At 39.8% G+C, this 27,291-nt stretch overlaps 1 protein-coding gene across 2 annotated transcripts in view; it reads left to right on the forward strand.

The window, feature by feature from the left end:
* Positions 1 to 27,291, forward strand: part of plcl2 (phospholipase C like 2) — a 229,962-nt gene that overhangs the window by 137,238 nt on the left and 65,433 nt on the right. Inside the window, exon 2 of one of the 2 annotated variants that reach the window (XM_073054422.1) lies at positions 5,691 to 7,223. In XM_073054422.1, the coding sequence (XP_072910523.1) occupies positions 5,691 to 7,223 (1,533 nt within the window). Of the gene's footprint in view, positions 1 to 5,690; positions 8,175 to 27,291 lie in introns of both variants that reach the window. The other variant, XM_073054421.1, reaches the window with a different exon arrangement.

A 27,291-nucleotide genomic window follows, 5' to 3' on the forward strand; every position in this document is an offset into this window, starting at 1 on the left:
TATTCCAATAATTAAACCACTCCGTTGCTTAGTAATAATTGTAGCTTTCATCAGGGCAGGGCTTTTCACATGCTCCATAATTCTCACTTTATCCGTTATCCTTTAAAATTGTTCTGATCATTGACCGACTGTAGCCTAACGCTTTTCTAATGACCGATGGCGTTTCACCTCTTTCCAAACGCTTTATTATTTCCACTTTATTTTCAATCCAATCACTTCCCGTCAATGGAACAGAAACACTGCAGGCATCGGGTCCCGACCTCTGCTGGCTCCCGAGGTCCGCTGGCTCTTAAGGACCACCGCACACCGTCAACGGAACAGAAACACTGCGGGCATTGGGTCCCAACCTCCGCCGGCTCCCGAGGTCTGCTGGGTCTTAAGGACCACCGCACACCGTCAACGGAACAGAAACACTGCGGGCGTCGGGTCCCAACCTCCGCCGGCTCCCAAGGTCTGCTGGGTCTTAAGGACCACCGCACACCGTCAACGGAACAGAAACACTGCGGGCGTCGGGTCCCGACCTCTGCTGGCTCCCGAGGTCTGCTGGGTCTTAAGGACCACCGCACACCATCAAAAGAACAGAAACACTGCGGGCATTGGGTCCCAACCTCCGCCGGCTCCCAAGGTCTGCTGGCTCTTAAGGACCACCACACACCGTCAACAGAACAGAAACACTGCGGGCGGCAGGTCCTGAGGTCCTCTGGGTCCTAACGACCACCGCACTGAGACAGGCTGAATGGGACAAGTGGGGTCTGTGCTGGGTTTGGGTATTTGATCATACACAATATTCCGCGTGAGAATTTAAACTGGAGGTGGCAGTGTTTTGTTTTTACGAGTTCGAGTTGCGAGCTCGATATCAACCCAGCACGGATGGTACGGGAGCCACTGGATCAAACTCGGAAACCTCAGTTCTCAAGCCCAGTGCTGATCTCACTGCGCCACCAGCCGACTGGAATGGGGGGGGGGGGGGGGGGGCGGAGGTCAGGGTGAATCTTACTAAGAAAATTTTAAGCCAAGTACAAAGTTAAACACTCAACACAGTGTCAACAGCAACAACTTAAAATGGCAGACGGCACCGGGATCGGACTTAAAATGGCCGACGGCATTCTCCTTCCTCAGTTCATAAGTACGAGTTGTCCGTAATTCGGACATTTGTAACTCAGGGACTACCTATATTTAAAATTAATCTTGCGACCTATGGCATTGAATTTTAACTTCCACTAAAAAGCAGGTTTAAGACAAGGTGGTGGTCACACTTTGCGTATATGGGCTCAGTTTAGGAAATTTTATGGTTTCTATGGTTTTTCCTTTTCTAGCCCTATCTTACATAATCACCTTTTTTTACCTACTACGTATGATTCAGCATTCCATGATTGGTATAGGAAGGGCATTAGACATATTAAAGATCTTTTTATTGATAATCGCTTCGCATCCTTTCAACAGCTCTCTGCTAAGTTCAATCTGCCTAATGCTCATTTTTTTAGATATTTCCAAATTAGACACTTTATTAATCCTTTAATTCCTAACTTCCCTGAAATGCCTGAGAAAAATGTTATGGATTTATTTCTTTCTATTAATCCACTGGGTAAAGGTTTAATATCATTTATTCGTGATAAATTAGCACTCTTACGACGTGCCCCTGCAGATAAAATTAGAATGGCTTGGGAGCATGATTTAAATATCTCCTTATCTGATGAGACTTGGGACTCGATTCTCAAATCGGTTAATTCAACCTCTCTTTGTGCTCGCCATTGCCTTTTACAGTTTAAGATTGTTCATAGAGCCCATATGTCTAAATCTAAACTATCTCGATTTTACCCTAATATTAGTCCTCTTTGTGATAAATGCAAAAGGGGCGAGGCCTCTCTTATTCATATGTACTGTTTCTGTCCTAGCCTGGAGAAATTTTGGAAAGATGTCTTCATAACTTTATCTTATATTCTGAATCACCATCTAGAACCTAACCCTTTAATTGCTCTGTTTGGTTTTTTGGGTGAGACAGATTTACGTTTGAGTCCGACTAAGTGTCGAATATTATCTTTTGCCTCTCTCCTGGCTAGACGTTTAATCCTCCTTAGATGGAGAGATGTTGCCCCGCCCACGCATGCTCAATGGCTTAACGATATTATGTCCTGCTTAGACCTTGAAAAAATTCATTATTCAGTTCTTAATTCGGATATAAAGTTCCAGAAGGTCTGGGGATCTTTTATTGAGTACTTTCATAACCTTCCTCTTAACTAAGGTTTTTTTTTCGGTCCCTTGCTTTCAGCTCCTTTTTTTTTGGTAGTAGGCATTAATACCTTCTGTTTTTAAGTGTACTTACAGCTTTGGGGGTTTGAATGTCCTGATTTATAGTCTCTATACTGTGTTGTGGTTGGTCTGGAGCTCTTTATTGTTGCGGGGCTTGGGGAGGATACTAATTTTACATGTCTTCAATTTGGGTGCTTTCTCAACAATCTTTTTCTGTATTATATTATTATTGTATGTTTATTTTTGCACTGTATTAAGGTTCTTCATTTTGATTTGGGTTTTTTTTTAATCAGTAGCGATGTAGAAAATGCATAAAAAAACTAATGAAAAAAAAGACAAGGTGGTGGTTAAATACAGCAAAATTGATTTGTTGCCAACTTCGTCAGCTTCCACTTTTAATCTAATTTTAATCACTAGTGCCTTTGGGCCTGGTTGTCAGTTTCACAATGTCACTTGCTCATTGGGTGTGTCAAACAGGAGGAGTTATGAACTTTAACCCTTGTTTTTCAAGTTATTTTGGAACTTGTTCATGAAAGCAAACCAAAAGCACAGTCTCTTTGGAAGAGCCTGAAAATTTCACAGGCAAATCTCACAGATGCTTTCACAAGGAACTCTGTGGAAGGATCCATTCACTGACGACATGATAGGAGGCTTTTGAAAAAACCTTGAAGGAACTTAAAAATAGGAACCAAATCTTTAAACTTTGCAGTTTTATTTTGAAATACAGTGTTCATTTGTGAATTACATTTTAAAACTACCACCAATCCACATCTGTGGTATTTATGCAGCTATACATTTGGACCAGGGAACATCTTGGAAAACATGAACAAGCATCTTGGGAATGGCGTTAGACAGCTTCAGGCATTCCTGCTGCTGCATGGGGGGGAGGAGGAATGGCACTGAGGTGCTGTCTGCAGGAGGCAGAGACGAAGCTCCACCCCGCTCCTCATTTGCCTGAACAGTGGCATCCCAGGAGATAGATAGATATCAAAACCTGATGAATAGTGACATTCAAAGTCAGCAATGCACTCGACTTCTTGGCCTGTACAAAGATTTGCTGGAGAAAACCATTATTTTGAGGTCAGTTCCCGAAACTATTTGGAGCAGGCACCTGATTACTCATTTGTCAGGGTGTCCAATCAAATTTGCATATTATCAGTCAAGTCAGAAGGTACAAGCCCTTGTGTCTGGGACCCTCAGCATTTCCCAGAAGTATGGGATGTTATTAATTTCAGCGCGTCGTAATTAAAGCAACCACGTATCACCTGGGGAGCCTCATCAGCTCCAAGAGCTTCCACTCTGTCGTATGCAATTGGTGTGTATCCGCAAAACCTCAGTCCAGGTGTATGAAAGTCTTATCTACAGTTGTATTGTAGCAAACTCCCCATCCCTAGCTTCTCACACTTTGCATCAGGCTTAATGTTTGGCTGTTTCCAGTTCAGAGAGAGCTCATTAAAATTTTGCTGCTAATGCCATGAAAATCCAAATCATTGGTATTTGATACAGCTAAGTTTAAAAAGAAAATACCAATGACATATAAAAGCTCGTGATTTCCCACACACCAGTTGTACGAAATCAATTATCTAACGGATTTTGTTTTTAACAGTAATGGTGCATTTAGTGTCTCCTGAAAAATTGTTTGCCAAATACTTGAACACCATGCCCTTTAATTATGGTACTTGTCTAGATTTGTAAATCAATGAAGAGTAAATACCAAATAATTTGTGTTTAAAAGTATCACTGCCTTGGTTCCCTTTTTTTTTCCGATTACTATCTGAGATTTATTTTTTGTTTTTAAAAAGTTGGCCCTTTCAAGCCAGTTACTAGTTAATTTTAGATTTTTTTTGGCACAACTCATTATGTCTCTGGGCTGATTAAAAATGACAACTGCATGGACCTCTGCCTTACTTTTGTGAAACCCAGTGAATTAGAATAAAGGTGTTGCAAGCTTCATATAGAAAAATCATAAATTGAATTATACTGCTATTATCCCATTTCACAAAAGGGAAATTAAATAAGTGACATTGTGTGTGCATTGAGCAAATAATTTCAGATTTTTTGTTGATTTCCTGAACTGTTAGCTCTGGCAGTACTGGCTAATTTATGGCAAAAAGATCATAGTAATGCACTTTTAATCATTCTGCAAATATGGAAAAATTGTAATTTATATTCAATGGGAAGATTTTCTATAGTTTACCATCTTAAACAGTCTAGGAATGATGCAGAAAATGTTTTTTTGAGGTACAGTACATGATGAAACATCACCTTTTATATACCTGTGCAAAGAAAGATGAATGAAAAGCAAAAAAGTAAAAACAGTATAAAATCTATTACACCAGTAATTTTATACTTTTATAGTTTTGTTTTCCATTCTTCATCATTCCTCTCAGAGAAACAGACAATTATTTTGAAGAAGAATTTACTAAAATACAAACAAAGTTTGCAATACAAGTCTCATGCTTTATTGTTGAGATTCGTGGTGTTAGGTAAATGGTATTACTGGCGTGCTGTGGTGAAAATTATGCCACTCAAGCTAGTGTGCTATACACACTATTGCAGAATGTTATAGAAAATAAAAGCAGATGACGTCCATTTGTTCCATCATGGTTTAGCATTGGTTGAAACATTGCTCTCTCCGATTACTGGGTCAATAACTCTTTGTTGTTTTGCAAACGTACATCCAAATACGGCCTTTGGTAACAATTTTGCATCCAAGGATCTTATTTTCGTTGTACTTTTAATTCAATATGAATGAGATTGGCTTTCTTTGTTTGAGTAGATAGTATGCAGATCAAAACTAGTGTGAGAGTTTGCTTTCATTGTACAAGCCAAGACATGAAATAAATAAAATGCTGAAATAGCTGCCTATGCATATTATCTCAAATGGGTAGTTATCATAGTTATTATAAAGTCACCTTTCCATAAGTAACTCAACTTACAATATTACTGAACCAGTCTGACCATGCTCCTCTGACCTCTCTCTTTAACAAGGCTCTTTTGCCCCCAGAACTGCCACTCACTGATTATTTTGTTTTTCATGCCACTCTCTATAAACGCTAGAGACTGTTTTACATGAAAATGTCAAGACATCATGAGTTTCTGAGATACACAAAACATCTGTCTGGCACCAACAATCATTCTATGGTCAAAGTCATTTAGAACGCACTTCTTCCCCCATTGTGATGTTCAGTCTGAACAGCAACTGAACCTCTTGACCATGTCTGCATGCTTTTATGCATTGAGTTGCTGCCAAATAATTGGCTGATTAGATATATGCAATAATGATCGGGTGTACCTAATAAAGTGGCCACTGAGTTTAAATTACAATAAAATATAAAGTAAATATATAGTACAAAAGGGGAATAGTGAGGTAGTGTTCATGGGTTTAAGAAACCTGGACATAAGCACTTCTACTTATAAACCTTTTTTTTTCTTTTCAGGATGGCAACAGACAACGAAGGGAGAGAAAGAAAACTGTCTCCTTCAGCAGTATGCCAACAGAAAAGAAGATCAGTAGTGCTAGTGACTGTATCAATTCCATGATTGAAGGCTCTGAACTTAAAAAGATTCGTTCAAATTCTAGAGTGTACCATCGTTATTTCCTTTTGGATGCAGACATGCAATCCCTCAGGTGGGATCCTTCAAAGAAAGAATCGGATAAAGCGAAAATTGACATAACATCAATCAAAGAGGTTCGAACGGGCAGAAATACAGAAATGTTCCGCACCAATGCTATTTATGACCATATTTCAGAAGATTGTGCATTTTCAATAATATATGGAGAAAACTATGAGTCACTGGACCTTGTAGCTAATTCTGCAGATGTAGCAAATATTTGGGTTACTGGCTTACGGTACCTGATCTCTTATGGGAAGCACACATTGGATATGATAGTGAGTAGCCACAATAATATGCGGGCATCGTGGCTTTCAGATGTTTTTGCCACAGCTGATACAAAGGATGTAGGATACATATCATTTAACAAAGCTGTGCAGCTTATTAAAAGTCTAAACTCTGGGCTAAAAAATACCAAAATTGAATTGAAATTCAAAGAATTACACAAAGCAAAAGGAAAAACAGGAACAGATGTTTTCAAAGAGGAACTTATAGAAGTATATCATGAGCTTTGCACGAGACCAGAAATATATTTTTTGTTAGTCCAATTTTCAAGCAATAAAGAATTTCTAGAAACCAAGGACCTGATGATGTTTTTGGAGGCAGAGCAGGGAATGCCACATGTTACAGAACAAGTGAGCATGAACATTATTCAGAAGTATGAGCCATCAAAGGAAGGACAAGAAAATGGTTGGCTTTCCTTAGATGGTTTTACTAAGTACCTCATTTCACCTGAATGCCATATATTTGATCCAGAGCACAAGAAAGTTTGTCAGGATATGACACAGCCAGTGTCTCATTATTACATTAATGCATCACACAACACCTACTTAATTGAGGACCAGTTTCGAGGCCCCTCAGATATTACAGGATATATCCGTGCTCTGAAAATGGGGTGCCGAAGTGTTGAAGTGGATGCATGGGATGGACCTGACAATGAACCCATCATCTACACAGGCCACACGATGACATCTCAGATAGTCTTCCATCGTGTCATCGATGTAATTAACAAATATGCTTTTGTTGCATCAGAATATCCTTTGATTTTATGCCTGGAAAATCACTGTTCAATTAAACAGCAGAAAGTGATGATCCAACATATGAAAAAGATCTTGGGAGACAAACTGTATACAGAGCCCCCATCTGTTGAAGACAATTATTTGCCCTCCCCTGAAGTCCTTAAGTACAAAATTTTGTTAAAGACGAAAAAGCTGCCAGAAAATTGCACAGGTCTTGAGGGTGACATTACAGATGAAGATGAAGGAGCAGAAATGTCACGAAGGACGACAGGTGATAATATAGATCAGCAGAATGTAGCTCCCAAAAGATTTCTGCTCTGCAAAGAGCTCTCAGACATGGTGAGTCTTTGTAAATCTGTACTGTTTAAAGACTTCACAGAATCGCTTCAGAATCAGAAATTCTGGGAATTTTGTTCATTCAATGAAGTAACTGCTAGTAAACTAGCTAATGAATACCCAAAAGACTTTGTGAATTATAATAAACGTTTTCTTGCCAGAATATATCCAAATCCAATGAGGATAGATTCGAGTAACATGAATCCTCAGGACTTTTGGAAATGTGGTTGCCAAATAGTTGCAATGAATTACCAGACACCCGGTTTAATGATGGACCTCAATATCGGTTGGTTCCGTCAAAATGGGAATTGTGGGTATGTACTTCGTCCTGCCATCATGAGAGAAGAGGTGTCCTATTTTAGTGCCAATACTAAAGATTCAGTGCCAGGTGTTTCTCCTCAATTACTCCACATTAAAATCATTAGTGGCCAAAACTTTCCAAAACCCAAAGGCTCAGGTTCTAAAGGGGACATTGTTGATCCCTATGTGTATGTCGAGATCCATGGAATACCTGCAGACTGCGCAGAACAAAGAACTAAAACTGTTAATCAAAATGGAGAGAACCCTATTTTTGATGAGAGTTTTGAATTCCAGATTAACCTCCCTGAGCTGGCAATGGTACGATTTGTTGTTCTGGACGATGACTACATTGGAGATGAGTTTATTGCTCAGTATACAATCCCCTTTGAATGCTTACAACCAGGATTCAGACATGTGCCACTCCAGTCACTGACTGGCGAAGTTCTACCATTTGCTTCATTATTTGTCCATGTGGCCATCACTAACCGAAGAGGTGGAGGGAAACCTCACAAACGTGGTCTTTCTGTGAGAAAAGCTAAAAAGTCAAGAGAGTATGCTAGCATGAGAACAATCTTGATAAAATCTATAGATGAAGTGTTCAAGACCATTGTCCAGCAATTGCGGGAAGCAACTGATCTTCGAGAAAACTTGCAGGTATGTTTGTGTATGCAAAAATTGATCTGTCTAAGTATAACAAGAATTTAATTATTTTATTTTATAACTCTTGGGGCTTAAGCCCAGTAGTAGACGACTCAGCCCCTTGAGCCTACTCCACTGTTCAATAAAATCGTATTTGATCCATCTCAACAGAATTTTTCTGCACTCTCTTGATTGCTTTAATATCCAGAGATCTAGATAGACAGTTTCCTTTTCTGTTGAATGATTAGGAAATTTGGTCCAATGGTCAGAAATGAACTTCTATCTCTTAATCTCTGCAGAATAGCATCCAAGTTCTACTTAACATCTCCTCTCAACAACAGAGCCACATCTCAATTCATCTGTCACTGATTACATAGTAACTTTTGGTTATTAAACTACCATGTTTTAAATCAAGACTGTTAGCAGACAAATTATATGAGGATTGCAAGGCACTAAGTTAGGCATTCTGTTTATGTTTGTGAGAAAATACCCAACGTTTGTAAAGAAAAAAGACAAGTTAATGTTCTATGTGTAATCGTTTGTCAGAGGTAGTTTTTACGATTAAACGGGTAATAAGATTTATTTTAATGGAAGCATTAGTTACCAATGAAGAATATTTTCATGGATAATTAACTGGTTGATTAAAGTTTCTGCACAACATCTTCAAAGGTTCTTTGAAGATGGAAGAATCAATCTATTAGTTAACTACCTCCCATTGCAATAAATGAGATTTACCCCAGCCAAGGATAATTTTGTCGAAAAATCCAAGTGATAAACAATAAAATATCTCTATATGCCAAACTGATGCTGTGGTTTAAAGTGAAAATTTAGTACTATAAGTTATCTTCCTTAAGGCATTTAGTGAACAAGAACTAATTTTACAAGACAACTCATCTTTGAAGTCTATGAGACAGAGGAGGCCACTTGGACCATTGTATCCATGTCAGCTGAAAAATGAACTGTATGGACTAATTCTGTTCCCCAGCTTTTGGTTCATAGTTGGGAGTACATATCAGATGCTCATTCAGGTGTTTCGTTTTTAATGCTTTGAGGGTTTCTACTGTAACCATTCTTTACTGCAGTGAGTTCTGTCATGGTCCGGATCAGTTCCCCTTTAAATTTAGTTAGGTTGAAATCCGGACCATTGACTCCTTGTTCCCTTCTAATTCCGTTTCACGCGTCCCTTGAGCTTGGCAATCAAGGTAATCTACCCTTGACCCGAACCGGCAGCTTATAAGCCCCTGGCTTTAGCCGTTTAGGGTGAGAGTGTTAAGAAGCCTTCGCAAGTCGCCGCCACTGCTACGACAAGCCAGAGTGATCCAGCCCGCATCGGAGTACCAGCAATTCACCTTCCGTCGCCAGAGTGGATCCGGGCAAGGTCAATCTACCAGGGGTGAGTTGAAGGCGGAGTCCTGACTCGACGTTCATGACCCTTGTCCATGTCTACCCTTTGAAGAGTCCCGGCTTGGTGCCTGAGCTGAATGCGGAGTCCTGACTTGACGTTCATGACCCTTGTCCATGTCTACCCTTTGAAGAGTCCCGGCTTGGTGCCTGAGCTGAATGCGGAGTCCTGACTTGACGTTCATGACCCTTGTCCATGTCTACCCTTTGAAGAGTCCCGGCTTGGTGCCTGAGCTGAATGCGGAGTCCTGACTCGACGTTCATGCCCCTTGTCCATGTCTACCCTTCGAAGAGTCCTGGCTCGGTGCCTGAGTTGAAGGCGGAGTTCCTGCTCGATGTCATGCCCGGTGTCTGTGTCTACCCCCCGAAGAAGAGTCCCGGCTCGGTGCCTGATCTGAAGGAGGAGTCCTGGTTCAAGATTCCTTGTCCTGTGTTTTGGTGTCCACGTTTCTGGCTGCAGCGATCCATGGTATCCAAGTGTCTGGCGGTGGTGAATCAAGGTCCCAGTCTCCAAGTCCAAGGGCCGTGGCAGTCCCAGTCCCCAGGGTCCCAGTCATGGCCCCGGCTGTCCATGTTCCCCCTGTCCATGTCCAAGATCCGCGGCTGTCCATGTTCTCCCTGTCCATGTTCCCCCTGTCCATGTCCAAGGTCCACGGCTGTCCATGTTCTCCCTGTCCATGTCCAAGATCTGCGGCTGTCCATGTTCCCCCTGTCCATGTCCAAGGTCCGTGGCTGTCAATGTTCCCCCTGTCCAAGTCCAAGGTCCGCGGCTGTCCATGTTCCCGCTGTCCAAGTCCAAGGTCCGCGGCTGTCCATGTTCCCCCTGTCCATGTCCAAGGTCTGCGGCTGTCCATGTTCCCCCTGTCCATGTCCAAGGTCCGTGGCTGTCAATGTTCCCCCTGTCCAAGTCCAAGGTCCACGGCTGTCCATGTTCCCGCTGTCCAAGTCCAAGGTCCGCGGCTGTCCATGTTCCCGCTGTCCAAGGTCCACGGCTGTCCATGTTCCCGCTGTCCAAGTCATGGCCGCGGCGATCCCAGTTCCCTGTTTCCAAGTCCCAGGTCTGCGGCGATCCTAGTCCCTAGTCCCGTAGTCCGAGGTTCGTGTTCCTCTTTGTCCTCCTTGATTTCCCGATCTTCTGTGTAGTGAGTAATAAACGCTATTTTATTGTACCTAAGAAAGACATGTTTGTGTCCTGCTTGTGGGTCCTCTCCCAGCACCCTTGTCCCCACCTCGTGACAGAGTTCTACCACTTGTAACTAAAATTGTTACTTCTCTTTCTAATTTTAACTAGATGACATACTGTATTTTGGTGAAGGAAATAGATACTTGCTATTTACTTTATTTAGGGGCTTCACAATTTTGGACACTTCAGAGAAGTACCACATATTTGTCTGTAGCTGGATTATACAGCTGAATAGTCTTCACAACTGTAATTTTTCTTCCTCCCACTTCCAGAAATGTGCTTTTCACCTTTTTATAGGAACATTCGTCCATATACATCAGACAAAGAACCCCTTCGCTAGTGCATTTAATATGACCACATAGAGCCCAAGGTTAATTAGAAAATTTACCCCTTTTTATACTTCAAAACTATGACAAAGAACTGAAAAGGATACGTAAAAAGAAATAACAACTGTTAAAATACCATTTATCTGTGATATTCTTAAACAAATATTCTCACAAGTTATGCAAGTTAAGTCACTCTTTTGTGGTACCATTGAGATTGAACAACTATGACAAAATCTAAGATGTGCTCAGATCAATGAAACATCTGAATCCAGTCGCGTCAGTCACTTCAAAACAAAGAACTTCATTCGCGTTCCAATAATGGATGCCTTATAACCCCTAACAAGCTATTTTTATGCTATGGCCTTGACAGGTTATGCCTCAAATGTCTTTATATCCTAGTCTTGTTCTCCATGAACACATGTGGCTTTAATTTAATTTGCCATTATTAAGTTGGTCTGATTATTCCAGTAAGATTAATTATTAAGACTTATTAATAGTAAGTTCTTGCTTTGCCACTTAAGATTCTGCAGCCTATGAAATTTGAGGAGAGATCAGAACAGGAAGATTAAGTTTGATGTGCTTCAGAAATAAGTGGCACATACACGGTAGCATAACTGTTGGTGTGATGCTACTACAGCTTGGAGTTTCAAAGTTTGAATCCCAGCGTCCTTAATGAGTTTGTGTATCTTCCTAGTGGAATGTGTGGGTTTTCTTCGGGTGCTCTGGTTTCCTCCCACAATCCAAAGATGTAACAGTTAGTAGGTTAATTGGTCATTAAAAACTGTTCTGTGATTAGGCTAAGGTTAAATTAGTGGGTTGCTGGCAGTGAGAATAGAAAGGCCATATGGGGCTATTCCACGCTGCAGCTATATAAAAAATTATTTCAGTCTTTTAAGAGACTCTTAGATAGCTTCAGGGAAACATCTTCAGGGAGCGGTGTCTCAGAAAGGCAGCGTCCATTATTAAGGACCTCCAGCACCCAGGGCATGCCCTTTTCTCACTGTTATCATCAGGTAGGAGGTCCAGAAGCCTGAAGGCACACACTCAGTGATTCAGGAACAGCTTCTTCCCCTTTGTCATCCGATTCCTAAATTGACATCGAATCCTTGGACACTAACTCACTTTTTTTTTATATACAGTGTTTTTGTTTTTGCACTTTTTAAAATCTATTCAATATATGCATACTGTAATTGATTTACTTGTTTATTATTTTTTAATTCTATTTATTATTTTTTTCTTTCTTGCTAGATTATGTATTGCTTTGATCTGCTGCTGCTAAGTTAACAAATATCACGTCACGTGCCAGTGATAATAAACCTGATTCTGATTCTGCTTCTGAGATAGGTACATAGAGCTTAGAAAAATAGTGTCTCTGCGGCAGGGAGATTCTAGGCAGTTTCTAGAGTAGGTTACTTGGTCGGCACAACATTGTGAGTTGAAGTGCCTGTAATATGCTGTAGATTTCTATGTAGTGTAGTCCCCTCTAGTAGATTTCCTTCTAATTTGCTGAGGTACAACACCATATTCGCTGAGAAATTTTAGTTTCTCGACGATAAGATAACTAAGTCTTCGATGTCCCTGACACTCCACAATTAACTACTCACTGTGGATGGTCTTTTAAAGACAAATAAAGTTCTGTAAAGATAACTACACCATTTTGATAAAGTAACCAAGAGAGTCAATGAAGCAAATGCATTTGAAATGTTGGATATAGATTTTCAAAAAAATAGTTTGAGTAAATCTTGCATTATAGGCTTGTCATTAAGATTGAAGACAATTGAACAAAAGTAGTGATACAGGCATGGGTAGAAAACTGTTTAAATGACTGGAAACAGTAGTAGAGAATGTTGTCGGTCTAGAGGTACAAGTATCACACTGTAGTTTTGGATGTGTAGGACATTCTTCGCAAACTTGCAGAAGACACAAAACTTGGAACCACAAGGTTACAGCAAAAGACTAATAGAATACAGTCTGGCTGGTAGAATGGACCAATGTGGCTGATGATGTGTAATGTAGTGTAAAATGGGTAGTGTAGTACTTAAACACAATGGTATAAATCCAGAGCAACACATACAAAATGCCAGAGGAACTCAGCATCTATGAAGGTGTATAAAGAGCTGATGTTTCAGGCAGAGACCTTTTATTGGGACTGAATAAAAGTGGGGAGAAGCCAGAATTGGAAGGTGAGGGAAGGGGAAGGAGTACAAGCTCACGGATGATAGGTGAGACCAGGTGAGGTGGAATGTGATGGAGGGGAATGAAGTCATATTGAAATGGGTAGCCACTGGGAAAGAGTCTGTCGGGATCACCTATTGTATTTGATGCCTAATACGGCCTCCCCAGTTGGTGAGACAGGGTGTAGATTGAGTGACCACCTCGTCAAGCACCTTCACTCCATCCACCACGACAGGCAGGATTTCCCATGGCCAGTGATTTCAATTCGACTTCCCCTTCCCATTCTGCCTTGTACTTTGTAGGTTCATGGCCTCCTCTACTCTTATGATGAGGCCACTCTCAGGTTGGAGGAGCAACTCACTTTTTCCATTGCCTATTCTGGCTCCCTTCTCCTCACCTGCCCATCATCTCCAACTGGTGCCCCTCCTCCTTCCCTCTCTTCCTTGTTCCACTCCTCCTATTAGATTCCTATTTGTTCAGCCCTTTATTTCTTCTAACCCTCACCTCCCAGCCGCGTGTTTCATCTCCCTCACCTGGTTTCACTTATCATTCTGCCAGCTTGTACTCTATCCTTTCCCCCACCTTCTTATTTTGACTTCTGTCCCCTTCCTTTCCAGTCCTGATGAACAGTCTCAACCTGAAGTGTCAGCTAATTATTCCTCTCCATAGATGTTGCCTGACCTGTTGTGTTCCTCCAGCATTTTGTGAGAATGGTGCTTAAGTTATTGGACTAACAGCCAGAGCTTGGCACTGTTAATCCAGAGAGATGAGTTTGAATCCCACTGAGACCATTGGGAACTTAAATGCAGATAGATGGATAAATAACACTTGGTATTATTTTTAAAGAAATGTTTCAGTAACTAACCATGAGACTACTGGACTTTAGTAAAGAATGTGTCTGCTTTTTGTTCTTTGTTAATGTTATTTGCATTATATGACACAACAATCAGGGGAGTTGTCCTTGATTTCCTCTTCAATTTGGAGTAAGTGTGGTGCATGTTAAGTGGCAACAACATCCACAGCTTTTAAATAAAAAGTAAAAGGAATAAATGGTAGGCTTGGATAAAAACACCTGGTGCAATTATTTCTCAGATTTATGAAGAAAATAATTGATCAATGATTGTTTCTTTATCCTGAATTTTTGCTCTTATACCCTCATCTTCCCCCCAGAGGAAAGATAGAGTTCCCCTCTGTTCCCTTGCCAACCCACCAGTCTTTACATTCAATGGATCGTCCTCCTTTTATTTCTGCCACCTTCAGATTCCACCACCAGGTACACCTCCTGCATTACAAAGGGACTATTTGTTTTGCAACTCCATAGTTAAGACTTTCACTTTTTCTAACAACCATTTTCCCTTTTGTGGGATCTTTTTATGCACTTCCTGGCTTTTTGGATCTTTTCATCTCTCCCCCTCAGGAGCCAAACAATCCTTCCAGGCAAAACAATGATTCACTTGTAGTTTTTTTCAACCAAATGTATTTGATGCTCATCATGTGGTCTGCTTTACATTGGAGAAAACAGATTCGAATTACGTGCCACTTTTTTGGAGTACTTTGGTAGAGTTCACCTTTCACTTTAATTCTTCATCCCACCCTGCTCTAAGTTCTGACCTTAGCCTCTTATGTCAAGAGCCTTACATCAGGCATAATATTTGGTTCAACTATCTCAGAGAAAAGCCCTTCCAGTTTAATTCCCACTTCAGAGACAGTTGTAGAGAATTCAAGCATATAGGATTTTGGGTAATATACTGGTATGGATTGACCGTTAACTGAGGAAAGAAAACAAAGCTGGAATAATTGAGACTTCATTGATAGGCAGTGACAAGTAGGGTACAGAAGTGATTTGGATGAGGGAACCAAATGTAATGTATATAACATGGCAAATGACACAAAGCTGAGTAGGATTGTGATTGTTCAGAGGAGATTTCATAGCAACTTGAGTGAATTGGCAAATACATAGCAAATGTAGTACAATGTGGATAAATGTGAACCCGTCCACTTTGTAGGGAAATCAGAAAGAAAGAATGTGATTTAAATGGTGACAGATTGGAAATATCCGAAGCAACACACACAAAAAACTCAGCAGGCCAGACAGCATCTATGGAAAATAGTAAACACTCAAAGTTCGGGCCAAGACCCTTCCTCAGGACTGGAAAATGTTGATCTACAAAGAGACAAGTGTCCTTGTTCACTAAGTGTATATATGTAGCTGAGCAAGCAGTTAAGATGGCCTTCATTACAAAAGACCACACCAGAATAACGTGTGCAGTTCTGGTCTTCTTACAGAGAGAGGATATACTTGGCATTGAGGGAATGAAGCATAGGTTCACCAGACTGATTCCAAGAATAGAAGATCTGCTGTACGAGGGGAGATTAGTTGGGACAGCTCTATATCCTCTAGAGTTTAAATCAGATAGGAACGTCTTGAAGTTTACAAAATAAAGACAAAACTGGAGAGACTGGTTGTGAAGAGGATGACATGTCAGTGTGGGGAGTGGGGTTGGTGTGGTGATCTAGAACAAGGAGTCACAGTGTCAGGAAATTGGATAAGACATTTGAGACTGAGGCCATAAGGATTGTCTTCAGTCAGAGAGTGGTGTACTTGTGTGATTTTTTACCACAAAGAGTAGTGGAGAACAGAATGCTAAATAAAGTTATGGGAGAGATAGATGAATACATAGATACAAAATATTTTCGGACTTTGGAGAGTTTGCATGGATATACCATTAAAGTAAAGCATTGGCCATGGTCATATTGAATGGTAGAGCAGGCCCAAGTTGTTTGCCTCTCATCCTGCTCTGCCTTTATGGCTAAACTTCTGCTTCAAATATGATTTTTCTTGCATTTCTTGCATTTCTCCAAATCTTTTAATTTCCTTATTCTGTAGGAATGGCTGTTTTGAATGCAATCAAAAGCCAGGTACACATAAACATCTAATGTCATGATTTCCAAAGATTTACTACCTTTTGAATGCAGAAATTTCTTCTCATTTAGTTCCAGTGATATAACACAGATTTTGAGACAGTGAGTTCTAGTTCTAGACTTCAAAGGCAGAATAACCGTCATCTTACAACCAACACACACAAAATGCTGGAGAAACTCAACAGGCCAAGCAGCATCTATGGAAAAAAGTAGAGTCAACATTTCGGGCCAAATCCCTTTGGTTCCTCCTGGCCCCCAAAAAATACATCCATGACACCTCACACGCTCTTGATCTTTTCAAGGATTTCAGGTTCCCTGGCCCCCAACAGCGGATCTCCATCTCACTGCCACCTTGTCAAGAATTTAGAATGTTTCAATGAGATTGTCTCTCATTCTTCTAAACACCAAAGAAGAGAAACCTAGCCTTCTTGATATCTCCTCATGTATCAGACCTGCGATCCAGGGTATCAGATGGGTAAATCTTTGATGCACTTCCTCTAATTCAAGTATATTCTTCTGTAGGTAAAGAAACCAAAATTGTACATGATACACTTAGCTTTACACAATAGTTGTAAGACCTATTTACCCTTGTACTCAAATTTCCTTGCGTGCAGGCCAAGGTACCATTTGCCTACTGCACTTGCCTGCCAGCTTTCAGTGACTTCTGTACAAGAACACCATGTTTCTTTTGAACATCAACAGTCTCGTGGATAAACATTTTTCCATCTTGCTCTCCATCGCCCAGATTATTGCGCATTCATTCAGCTTGTCTGTCTCCTCTTGAAGTCTTTTTGCATCTTCATCATTACTTTTACACTTAGTTTTGAGTCAATAGTAACCTCAATCATTGATATATCAATAACTTATATCAAATCATTGATATAATTTAAAAATGCTTGGGACCCAAGCACTGATCCCTCCAGTGTTCCCATCTGCCATTCATAACTTGCCAATCCAATATGTACATTTTTATCCTAACTCTTTTATTTTCTGCCTCTTAACCAAAACTTCCAGTCCATGCCACTATTTTACACCAAATTTCAAGTGCTCTATGTTCTTTCCCTTGTGTTATGTTGTTGAAATTCATTTGATATGTTTTTTCTTTTTAATTTATCTCTAATTTTTCTGCTGTTCATTGCAAAAAACTATGTTCATGCATTAATTTCTTCTGTCACTGTTCAATTAGTATAAATTAGGCACTATAGTTTTTCTTTAGCAACAGATGATTATATAATGAAATAATGTGCATTAACTGCAAAATGTGACTGGCTTTTACTTCTGTTCAGTACACTTTCACTTAAACATAAAAATCAAATATTTCTTCTGTGCTAATTACTCATTTTGTTGCCCATGGTGGATGTAGTGAGGTATCCAAGGCATGATGTGCTTATTTGTCTGTGGATAATTCTTAATGTTGCTAAGCAACAAATAAAACGATTTTCTTTTTCATTCACCCACATTTACAAAATTCTTAGTGTTTTTTTTCCTGCAGACATACATTTCAAAGAGTACTCATGATTAAAAGATGACTACCAGCATTATATAAAATGTTCATTATATTTGAACATTTTAATATCATACGAAATTAATTCACCAACCAAAAGTAGGTAGACAGTTGTCCCTTCTTAGGCCTCCAGTCCTGTTGCTTAAGAAAAATGTTGCAGGTTTGGGAGAGTGAGCCAAATCTGCCTGCTAGTAGTTCAATTGCTTTTTCTCAGTCTTTGTCTAACCTCTCCTTCATTGAATTGGTGTAACAGAGCATGGACAAAGTCAGATACTGGCCATGCCTATCAATGGAGCGTGCAGAAGCACACAGTGAGCAGAAAGAGCCATTATGTGGCTCAATACATTGAAATAACAAAGGGAGACCTGTTACTGAAGGAAAAACCTAACACAAGCATTTCATATCTGCCTCTCCCTATATAAAAGAATTCCTTCCATCTTCTGTGAGGTAATTGTATTAATTTCAGCAGTACGTTTGAGAATGGAATTGGGCCTTGAAACATTTCAGCCTCTCTACATGTCTCTTCTTTGAAATAGTTCTTTGAAGCTAGTCCACTGATCAAGCTTTTGTCAGTATTCTTAATCTTTCTTTCACCTGGTGGTAAATTTTGTTTATCCCACAATGTTTGCTGAAGATTTTAATTTGAGTAATTAAATTTTCTAAAAGAAAGTCTAAAAAACATTTTGACAAGGTAATAATGAAGCTGCTGGATTCCTGTATCAAGTTTTCTGCTTCACTAATGTCTTTCAGATTAGGAATTCTACCATTTTACTCAATCTTTTATAACCAATCACCTATATAACCTTTGTAATATATAAAAATATACACATTTACAGGATGTGGGCTTAGTGTTATCTGTCTAAGACGTCTCTCTCACCCCGTGCTGTTTTATCAGTGGTTGTAAATATTTTTCTTCCCCTTTCCCCACTAAGTCTAGCCTAAATGTAACTTTAGACTGAAAAATGTGGTTATTTTTAACTTGTCTGAGGATCATTTAGGAATGGACAATCAGTGTCAGTCTTTGTAGCAGAACTTTAGCATAGAGTACATGGACAGCCAGAAACTCTTTTTTTCCCCAAAGCAGAAATGGCTAATACAAGGGGCATAACTTTAAGTTGTTTGGAAGAAAGTATAGGGAGAATGTCAGAGGTAAGTTTTTCCACAGAGAGTGATAGGTGCGTGGAATACCGAGGTGGTGGTAGAGGTAGATACATTAGGGTCTTTGAAAAGACTCTTGGGCACGTGGATGAAAATAAAATGGAGTGCTATGTAGGATGGAAGAGTTACATTGATCTTGGAGTAGATTAAAGGGTCGGCACGACATCATAGGAGGAAGGGCCTGGATTATGCTGTACTGTTCTATATTCTATATAATCAACATCCTGTGAATGAACACATCTTAAAAAAGAGATTATGAGGGCTGAGCTGTATTGTGCAGTTGACGCTTGTGATTAGATGAATCATAATCATATCAATGGTGGAGTAGGCTCATGAGTTAGGTGGCTTGCTACTGCTCCTTTTTCCTTTATACTTTATGCGTCATTGACCAAATAGCTATTTTAAACCTTTTCCCAAAATGTGACGTAGTCTGTGCCATAGCCTGTGGTCAATTTTCTCAGAGGTCTGACAGCTGAATTTTATGTTCTCACATTATGAATTTCTTCCAATTTGATTCATGTACATTACAAAACTATAAATGCTGGAACCTGGAAAATATATAATAGATGTAGCAGCATTATGTGAAAAGGGAAACTCAGAATTGGGGAATTTCTTTTCTCTCCTTAGGTACATTGATTTCAGTGACTTTATAATCTGACTTTATATTTCTTCCATGACTAATGTACGTACATCTTTTAGGATATGACTGGATACCACAGAAACAATGTAGTTAATTTTTAACTCGATAGCCGATAAGACCAATTTCAGTGTCTCAGCAAAGGTTACTACTGAACTACATCTGTAGAAGTGTAAGAATAACTAGTTAGGACTAAGAAAAGGGAAGCATGTTTGTTGGTGACTGTAACTCCGAACATAGTACTGAAGTGAAGTGAAGGAATTAAATGCTTAAAGCCAACATCCAGTTAGCAATTATATTTCATTGAATGTTAGGTGATTGAATGAATAAGAGAACCATGCATTGATTCAGTGTTGCTGAAAAATAGGTATCAGCACAAATCAGTTTGAACTTACGGCCTATTTCTGCGTATAATATAATTTGAACTTTTGGAGAGTTTGGTATATCCATTAGTCTCTTCTGATTCAATATATTTCCATGATGTCAGATGTACAAAGAATACAGACAGGAATTAAAATGTTTGTATTCCATGAATATAATGAAAATATTTTGTACTAAATTGGACTATTATTTTCTATAAAATTGCTGTCAGTGATTTGTGCACCAGAACATAGTGTTTAATAATATAATGTTTCTGGGTGATTATAATAATGAAATGATTATTCTGTAGAGGTAAGTGCTTGTATAATTCTCTATATAATTCATGTGTTCAAATGGTCAGTTGACTGATTTTGATGTTTAAGTGAATAGATTGATACAAGGCTCTACCAAAATCAAGATAAAGCCCATCTAGATCAGGAGTTCTGGTACTCTATCATTGCCTTAAATGCCTCTCCTTAGCCGCTTATGACACAGAAATGCATAAGTATTACATATTTCTCTTGATCATTACAATCAGCAAAAACTGTCACTAATAAACATGCCTGAATAACTCATGGTTCTCTGAATAACTTGAGGACATTCAGTATATCCCTTATTGCACGGATGGCCACAAAGACAAGAAATTTTCACTGTATATATAAAGTGTTGTTGCTGTTTACTGTTGTATACAATAAACTTACGCTTCTCTGTATTTGCAGTTAAATTTTGTTATTGTAAAGATAAATATTCCACTAATTTGCATACTGTAAATTCCCAAACAGTGAAAAGAAATCAAAGATTGGTATGGAATCATGATTTGAATAATAAATGTTCTCCGGAAAACTCATGAGAATGTCCAGCTGTTCACTGGATGTGCAGCAGAGCCTTTAATATCTAACTATGCAGGTAGGGGGGACCTCAACTAAATTTCTCCTTCAAAAAAGAAAGCAGCTAAACCTTGTATGTTAAATTAATGTATGATTAAATTGACGTTTAGTCAAAATGATTAAATCATTAAAGGCAGGTTTTAGCTTTAACTGAAGGTGAAAGTCTTCTGCCAATATTCACACTGATCTTTCAGCTGATATAACTGAAACATAGGCTGTGTTACAGCCTCAGAACACCTGTGCTGCAACATCCGAGAGAGGTGAACTTCAAGAATTCCCCAAATCCTGGGCTGCAAAAGACCAAGGAATTTCCACAAGGCTAACCTATGATAGGCATAACAAGCCCATCAGACTCAGTGGGAGAAATCAACTGTGAGGGTTAAGCAAAGCTATCAGATTTAATTTTGTCAGTTGAATTTTTTGAGGGTGTGTGTGTGTGTGTTTCCATACTTGCATTTGAAGTTCTAACTTCTAATTTTTTAATAACTTTATTTTTTTAAGCTTACTTCTATAATTAAATAAAACTTGGTGGAACTAGATAATGTGTGAATGCCGAAGAGATTCAATTAAGAAAGCAGACTTAACAGGTGGTAATCCTGGGGGAGCTTCACAGTCGTCAGCAACTTTTCTTGGGCCTGGCATTTCAGCAGTTTTTTGTTAGTCTCCCATTTTTGAGACTACATCAGGGATATCACTGGAAGAAACGTGATTATCTGTGGTACAGGTAACTGCAAACTTTAGGAAGTGGAATATTCCATGGCTTCTGAGATCTGGGGAGAAATTTGGTCCAGTGATAAGTTCCTAAAGACGTAACAGAAAAAATGTTATATGATACCTTACTTTGCTTCCATATTCACTACGGAAAAGGACCTTGGTGTTTGTAGGGATGACTTGCAGTGGACTGAAGGCTTATGCTCACTGGAATTTAGAAGATTGAGGGGGGATCTTATTGAAACGTATAAAATTCTAAAGGGATTGGACAGGCTAGATGCAGGAAGATTGTTTCTGATGTTGGAGAAGTCCAGAACGAGGGGTCACAGTTTAAGGATAAAGGGGAAGCCTTTTAGGACCGAGATGAGGAAAAACTTCTTCACATAGAGAGTGGTGAATCTGTGGAATTCTCTGCCACAGGAAACAGTTGAGGCCGGTTCATTGGCTATATTTAAGAGGAAGTTAGATATGGCCCTTGTGGCTAAAGGGATCAGGGGGTATGGAGAGAAAGCAGGTACAGGGTTCTGAGTTGGATGATCAGCCATGATCATACTGAATGGCGCTGCAGGCTCGAAGGGCCAAATGGCCTACTCCTGCACCTATTTTCTATGTTTCTATGAAAAGCTTGAGCATATAGACATTAAGAAAGAGGATGTGCTGGAGTTTTTGGAAAGCATCAAGTAGAATAAGTCACCGGGACCAGAAGAGATATGCACCAGACTACTGTGGGAGGCGAGGGAGGAGATTGCTGAGCCTTTGGCAATGATCTTTGCAACATCAATGGGGATGGGAGAGGTTCCGGAAGATTGGTGGGGTGCAGATGTTCCCTTATTCAAAAAAGGGAGTAGAGATAGCCCAGGGAATTATAGACCAATAAATCTTACTTCAGTGGTTGGTAATTGGATGGAGAAGATCCTGAGAGGAAGGATTTATAAATATTTGGAGAGACGTAATATGATTAGGAATAGTCAGCATGGCTTTGTCAAAGGCAGGTAATGCCTTACGAGCGTGATTGAATTTTTTGAGGATGTGACTAAACACGTTGATGAAGGTAAAGCAGTAGATGAAGTGTATATGTATTTCAGCATGGCATTTGACAGTGTACCCCATTCAAGGCTTATTGAGAAAGTAAGGAGGCATGGGATCCAAGGGGTCCTTGCTTTGTGGATCCAGAATTGACTTTCCCACAGAAAGCAAAGATTGGTTGTAGACAGGTCATATCCTGCATGGAGATTGGTGACCAGTGGTGTGCCTCAGGGATTTGTTCTGGGACCTCTTCTCTTCATGATTTTTATGAATGACGTGGATGAGGAAGTGGAGGGATGAGTTAGTAAATTTGCTGATGACACAAAGGTTGGCTGTGTTGTGGATAATGTGGAGGGCTGTCAGAGGTTACAGCGGGACATCGATAGGATATAAAACTGGGCTGAGAGGTGGTAGATGGAGTTCAACCCAGATAAGTGTGAGGTCGTTCATTTTGGTAGGTTAAATATGCAGGCATAATATAGTATTTATGGTAAGACTCTTGACAGTGTGGCAGATCAGAGGGTTCTTGGGGTCCATATCAATAGGACATTCAAATCTGCTGTGCAGGTTGACTGTGTGGTTCAGAAGGCATACGGTGCTTTGGCCTTCATCAACCGTGGGATTGAGCAGAAGAGCTGAGAGGTAATATTACAGCTGTATAGGACCCTGGTCAGACCCCACTTGGAGTACTGTACTCAGTTCTGGTAACCTCACTACAGGAAGGATGTGGAAACTATAGAAAGGGTGCTGAGGAGATTTACAAGGATGTTGCCTGCATTGGGGAGCATGCCTTATGAGAATAGGTTGAATAAACTTGGCCTTTTCTCCTTGGAGCAATGAAGAAGTGAAGGATGAGAGGTGACCTGGTAGAGATGTATAAGATGATGAGAGGCATTGATCATGTGGATAATCAGGCTTTTTCCCAGGGCAGAAATAGCTAACATGAGAGGGCACAGTTTTAAGGTGGTTGGAAGTAGGTACAGAGGGAGATGTCAGGGATAAGTTTTTTATGCAGAGAGTGGTGAGTGCGTGGAATGGGCTGACGGTGACTGTGGTGGAGGCAGATACAATTGGGTCTTTTAAGAGGCTCCTGGATAGGTACATGGAGCTTAGAAAAATAGAGGGCTATGGATAACCCTAGGTAATTTCTAAAGTAAGTACATGGTCGGGATAGCATTGTCGGCTGAAGGGCCTGTATTGTGCTGTACATTTTCTATGTTTCTGACCTAGCTAAAACAAAACTTTAATCTTGTGTTCGTCACTCATGCACATACAAATACCTGAAAACTGCCCACGTATCTGGGAATCATATTCAAATTACTCTAAGAAAGCGAAACAGAAATTTAAAAATAACTATTCAGTTCAGTCAAGCAGGTTAACACTGTGGGTGTTACTCTGAATGGAAAATCACTGTCCACTCAATGTGGAAGTGGCTATGTTCCATCTCAGTTGTTGTTTCATACCCAGAATTTGCATGTTATCATTTGTTTTTCACTATTATTCAGAGTTAAGCAGTGGTGACCCAGTCTTCTCGTACACTGTTTGAGATTAGGTCTAAGGAGCAGAGTTAACAACTGGATGCTGGTTTCCCTAGTGTTTGAGTTAGTAATTTGAATGTAAGAAATTTGTACCTGTTATGTTGGTAGGCAAATTGGAGCAGATCCCAAGTCACTCTAAGAATTGATTTGTCTCATGACCAACCTCTCAATTCACTTCATCACAGTGGATGCTAGTGCTACTGGATGATAGTTATTGAGGAAGATTACCACTTTTGTGGGCACTGGTATTATTGAAGCCTACTTCAAGCAGGTGCATGCCTCAGACTGCTGAAGCGAGAGGTTAAAGATGTCAGTAAACACTCCAGCCATTTAATTAGCACAGATTTTCTGTACTTGACCAGGAATACAGTCTGGGCCAGATGCTTTATGTGGGATCACCCTCCTGAAGGATGCTGTCATGTCGACCTCAGACAGAAATCACAGGGTTGTCAGAGTCTGTGGGAGTTCATGAAGCTGCCTCCATATTCTCTTGGTTAAAGCAAGCATAAAAGGCATTGAGCTTATCTGGGTGTGAAACCTTGTTGTCACATAGGATATGTAATTTGGTTTTACTTTGCAGAAGGTGATAGCATTCAAGCCCTGCCACAGCTATTGAGCACTCCTCAATGATTCAGGTTTGGTCCAGAATTGATTCTTGGCATGTGACGTTGCTTCCTGGAGCCTTTTGTACTTTCCTTAGTCACCAGAACTGAATACCATTAGCAGATTGTGGATCTCTTGGTTCATACTGGGTTTCTGTTTGGAGAAGACTTGAAATGATTTTGTGAGGGGGGGGGGGAAGACACTCGTCCACAAGTATCTTTATCAAGGCCGTGACAACTGTGGCGTATTCATTGAGATTCTCTGATGAGTCATTGAACATGGCACAGTCCACCAACTTTAAGCAAACCTCTAGCTGTTCCTCTGCCTCCTGCAACCTCTTTATTGTCCTTACCTCTGGTGCCTTGCTCTTTAGCCTCTACCTGTAAGTAGGTATGAGGACGAGGACAGCCAGATGATCAAGTTTCCAGGAATACGTTCTAGGGATAGAACAGTAGGGATTCTTGATGGCAGTGTAACAGTGTTCGAGTGTATTGTGATCCCTGGTGCTGCAGGTGATATGCTTATGATAATTAGGCAGAGATTTATTCAAATTAGCCTAATTGAAGACCCCAGCAAGGATGTAAAAGTTGTCGGGGTAGTCTGTTTTTTGTTTGCTAATCAAGGCACTCAATATATCTAGTGCTTGCTTAACATCTACATTATGAAATTGCGGTCAGGATCATGGCGGAGACCTCTCTCAGTAAGTAGAACATTTGGCACTCAAGATTCATGTCAGATGTTAAAACTTCAGCAACATTTTGTCACAGTAACTTTTCTTTGTAATAATATTGCTGTGACGTGATACCTATTATAGTACAGAATGATGAATTGGAACTTATACAATATATTTGAATTTGTTTCTGTTATTCTGTCCGCATTGTAAACAGGGTCATGTTGCTATTTTAACCTGTCTAATGAAATTGCCAAACATGAACAATGACCCAGAGTGAGTGTAGTAATGTCTTTCTAAATGGAACATTTCAGATATATAGTAGAATGACTGTAACATAATATTGAGTGCTAAATGCTCTATACTCTTTCCATAACATTCGTGTCAGGCAACATGTATAACAGTGGTATTCAGTAAACTGTTGTTGAATATGATGTATTGAAACAGATCAATGTGATGAATGGTACAACATTTTGAAGTAAATATACCTTCAAGCAGTTGAGAAAGACAGTACAGAACCTTAAAGCACAGAAGGCGCTGTTTTGTCTATGATAAGTAACTCTTTGAAATAGAGATCAGTTAATCATACTTGCCTGCTCTGTAATTTGCTATTGGGATTTTTTTCCCAATTCTCACCTGAGAGTTGAAACTCAGGTTACCTTCACCACCCTCCAAATGAAAGGTGGAATCTATTCAAAGAAAACTATAGATACAGTTCCAACAATTGGATGGTAATCCCTTGTGGTACAAGATAATATCTTCAATTAAATATATTAACTTCTGCCAAAATGAGGCTATACTATGTGGTTCCAAAGATAGGCTGTGTCTTCATGAAGCATGTACAGTATGTGCTACAGAAGCCACAGGGTTACTGTCATTGAGGGTGTACTGTAATAATAATGAATGTGGTTTTATAGATTAAATCAGGATATAATTTAAGATAGTTTTTATTACGTATGATGTTCACAGCTACAGCATTCTAATTGTTCTTCAGAGTGTTCTATGTGATTTCCAATTATTTTGAATGGAATTCTGAACGATTATTACGCTCCTGGGCTTATGCCATAATATAAGAGAACAAAATACTAACTTTTTTCCCATTATTTTATTTCTTCGATACAAGGTTATATTTAATAGTGTAAATTATTAGTTTACAAATACATTTCATTTTTGTCAACTTACTTTACATTCTTGATTTACTTTACATCAGTCAGTATTTCCATACCTTCTGCAAAATGATACTTTGAAATGTGGTTTAATTTTCATTGCAAGTGTTAATTACTGTGGGTTCTGATTAATTTGTCCATCTGTTAATTGGCCAAATGCTTATTTGGGACAACTCAAAGACAAAAAACTAATTGAGAAAACAGCTGAGATTTCCATTGTTCATTTGAGATAGGAGACTGTTGCCAATCAGTTTCTAACTAGTGTCAGTCGCATGCACATTGGACACTACACTGTGCGGAAAACAAACAGTTTTGAAATAACATCAGTTGTATGTCATAAACAAGAAATTCTACAGATGCTGGAAAACAGAGTGGCCTCATCTTGTAACAAGATAAGGCCATGGACCAACACGTCAGAATGGGATTTGAAATTAAAGTGTTTGGCCACCAGGAAGTTCTGCTTTTGACAGATGGAGCAGAGGTGCTCAGTGAAGCTGTCCCCCAATTTATGACAGGTCTCACCAATATAGAAAGATTGCATCGGGAGCACCAGACACAAAAGACACCCCAGGAGATTTGCAGGTGAAGTGTTGCTGCACGAGGAAGGATGTTCAGGAAATGAAGAAGATGTGGGTGAGGACAGCTTCAATGGTGGAGGAAGGGCAACACCATTTTGGAAGAAGGAGGACATCCCTGACATCCTTGAAAGCAAAGCTACACCCTGAGATGAAGGAACTGAGAAAAATGAATAGGATTTTTACAGAAGACAGTATGAAAAGAGGCGCGAGCTTGTGTTCAAAAAACAGTATTGTTGTCACTGATAGTTGGTGAAAAATGAGCAGTAACTGATTGCTCACTGCAGTTT

The sequence above is a fragment of the Hemitrygon akajei genome, chromosome 8 (genome assembly GCF_048418815.1).
Source record: "Hemitrygon akajei chromosome 8, sHemAka1.3, whole genome shotgun sequence".
In the NCBI taxonomy this organism is placed as follows: Eukaryota; Metazoa; Chordata; class Chondrichthyes; order Myliobatiformes; family Dasyatidae; genus Hemitrygon; species Hemitrygon akajei.